At 47.0% G+C, this 2,808-nt stretch overlaps 1 protein-coding gene across 1 annotated transcript; it reads right to left on the reverse strand.

Annotated features, from left to right (window-relative positions):
• Positions 1 to 694: 694 nt before the first annotated feature.
• LOC141988340 (olfactory receptor 51G2-like) lies at positions 695 to 1,630 on the reverse strand. Its single transcript, XM_074954133.1, has one exon. The coding sequence runs from the start codon at positions 1,628 to 1,630 to the stop codon at positions 695 to 697; it is 936 nt and encodes a 311-aa protein (XP_074810234.1).
• Positions 1,631 to 2,808: the final 1,178 nt, after the last annotated feature.

The following is a 2,808-nucleotide window of genomic DNA, read 5'->3' on the forward strand; positions in this document are numbered from 1 at the left end:
CCGCCAGCCACCAGTGCTCCAGGCAGTGCGGTAAGGGGGCATGGAGCAGGGGGAGTTGGATAGAAGGCAGGGGAGTTTGGGGTGGTGGTCAAAGGGCGGGGGTGTGGATAGGGATTGGGGTGGGAACAGGAGGTTGAATGGGGGCAGGAGTCCCCGGGGGCGGGGGTGGATAGGAGATGGGGGCTGGGCCATGACCCCCTCCCCTAACCGGCCCTCCATACAATTTCCAAAACCCGATGCGGCCCTCAGGCCAAAAAGTTTGCCCAGCCCCTGTTCTAAAGGATTGGCAAGAGCGTGATTTGTGGGTAAGATCTGACTTGTATATTGACCTGGGTCTGGGTCTTGGTCCTTTGGAATCAGGAGATCCTTTTTTTTTAACTGGGGCATTGGTTTTTATAACCATTCATCCCCAAAACGAGCGGCGCTGGTGGAGATACTGGGAAACTGGAGTGTCTGAGGGAATTCCTTGCGTGACTTCTGGTTAGCCAGGGGGGTGAAACCAAAGTCCTCCCTGTTTGGCTGGTTTGGTGTAAGTAGTAGTAGTTTCCTTTGTAGTAAGGAACCCCCCAGCCCTGGGCTGTGACTGAACTGATGCTCTCAGTTGTGTCCCGCCAGAGACCACTTTGTTACAAGGTGGTCCGTGTTTCTCATCTCCCATGTCACCAGCACTGGAGCCAGGTGATGAACTGACCCTTCACTTGGTGAACACCCTGATTATCGTTGCACGAAGGTGTTTGCTTTTCACGCTGTACACAATTGGGTTCACCAGAGGTGGGACCAGCAAGTAGATGTAGCCCAGGAGAATCTGAAGCAAGGGAGAAGAGCCCTTCCCGAATCTGTGTATCACAGACAGTCCGATTATTGGTGTGTAGAAGAGGAGGACAGCACAGAGGTGGGAGACGCAGGTGTTCAGGGCCCTGAGACACTCCATGGGTGATGCGACGCTCAACACTGTTTTGAGGATCATCACATAAGAGAGGAAGATGAGCAGCGAGTCCAACCCCACTGTTAAGAGTGCAACAGACAAGCCATAGATGCTGTTGACTGTGATATCTGAACAAGCCAGCTTCATGACCTCCTGGTGCAGGCAGTAGGAATGGGAGAGGACATTGGTTCGACAGTATTGGAACCGTTTCAAGAGAAAGGGGAGTGGAAATATTAAGGCCACCCCTTTCAGCATAAACACCAGTCCCATCCTGGTTATTCTCTGTGGGGTTAAGATGGAAGCATATCTCAGCGGGTCACGGATTGCAACAAAGCGGTCAAAGGCCATCAACAAGAGCATGGAGGATTCAGTGCACTGAAGCAAGTCGATGAAGAACACCTGGGCAAAACAGGCATTGAGACTGATCTCCCTAACATTAAACAAGAATATACCCAGTGTCGTCAACATGGTGGCTATCGATAAACCAACGTCTGTGACAGCCAACATGGAAAGGAAAATGTACATGGGCTCATGGAGGCTTGGATATGTTTTTATAATGAACAGAATGGCTGAATTTCCTACTATCGAAATAACATACATTAAGCAGAAGGGGACAGATATCCAGAGATGGACTTCTTCCTGCCCAGGTATCCCAGTGAGAAGGAACACTGCAGAGTTGAATTTGGTGTTATTGACAGCTGACATAATGGACTGGGCAGGTCACAGGAATTTTGAACTTTCCTTCCTGAAAGGAAAAAGAACAGAAGACTAAATTATATTTAACTAGACATCTTTCTCCTCTCAGTACAAGTCCAGAGACTCCCAGGAGTTCAAGGAAGATCAGCAAAAATATAGTTTTGGATTTACACAACCAATAGGAAGATAGGCACTGCCAGACTGGATCAGATCAGCAGTCCATCTAGTCCAGTGTCCAGTTCCACATGCTTCAGAGGAAGGTGGAAAAAAGCCCTGCAATAGGCAGCTATGAGATAACCTGCTCCCACGGATAGTTTCCCCCTTATACCCATTAGACACATTTTTGATGTAAATCAAGAAGGATTAGATCTCTTCCAAGAGTTTTTAAAACCATCCTCACTACCGTAATTGTATTTTCTTGTTATCCATATAAACATCCAGTCCCTCTTTGAATCCTGCTCAGCTTTTGGCCCCATTGATATCTTGTGGCTGGGAGTTCCGCAGCCTACTTGAGCGCTCTGTGATTTTCAGTTGTGAATTTACCACAGACAACCTTTTTTGCCCTCTACTTCTGAGTATGGCCCATTATATGATGGTGTATTTATGAACACATGGGAAGTGCATGGTGAAAAGAGTCTATCTATCTATCTATCTATCTATCTATCTATCTATCTATCTATCTATCTATCTATCTATCTATTTCATTTTCTCCACTCCTGAGAGTCCAAATTAAGCTACTCCCTCCTTGCAGTACATGAGGTAAATTCTTAGAGCCAAGATTTTAATTCAATAATTTTGACTTCAACTGTGTCATTCCAGATTTACATTTGTAAATTCAGTCAGAACTGGGCTATATTAACTTTCTCTTACCAAATACTCCCCTGTTATACACTCTGACCCCCAAGAATCCCTCCAACAGGTGCTGAAGTGCTTTGCCTGGCCAATGTTGACTGAATCCAGAAGGTCTGATCAGACTACAGGCTTCTCCTCACCCTCACAGGACCTGCATCCTCTCCCCATGCAAGGGTCTGTAGATATCTGGAACTTACAAGCTAACACAGAGGGCTACTTCACCTGTGTGGGGGAGAGGTTGGTGTCACATATGACTGAGTTGTGCAAACACTACGGTTGCACTAGTATCCACTTGAGTGTGCAAGTTACTTTAGCCAGGCTCGTGTCACTGTAGA

This window comes from Natator depressus, chromosome 1, assembly GCF_965152275.1.
Source record: "Natator depressus isolate rNatDep1 chromosome 1, rNatDep2.hap1, whole genome shotgun sequence".
Classification (NCBI taxonomy): Eukaryota; Metazoa; Chordata; order Testudines; family Cheloniidae; genus Natator; species Natator depressus.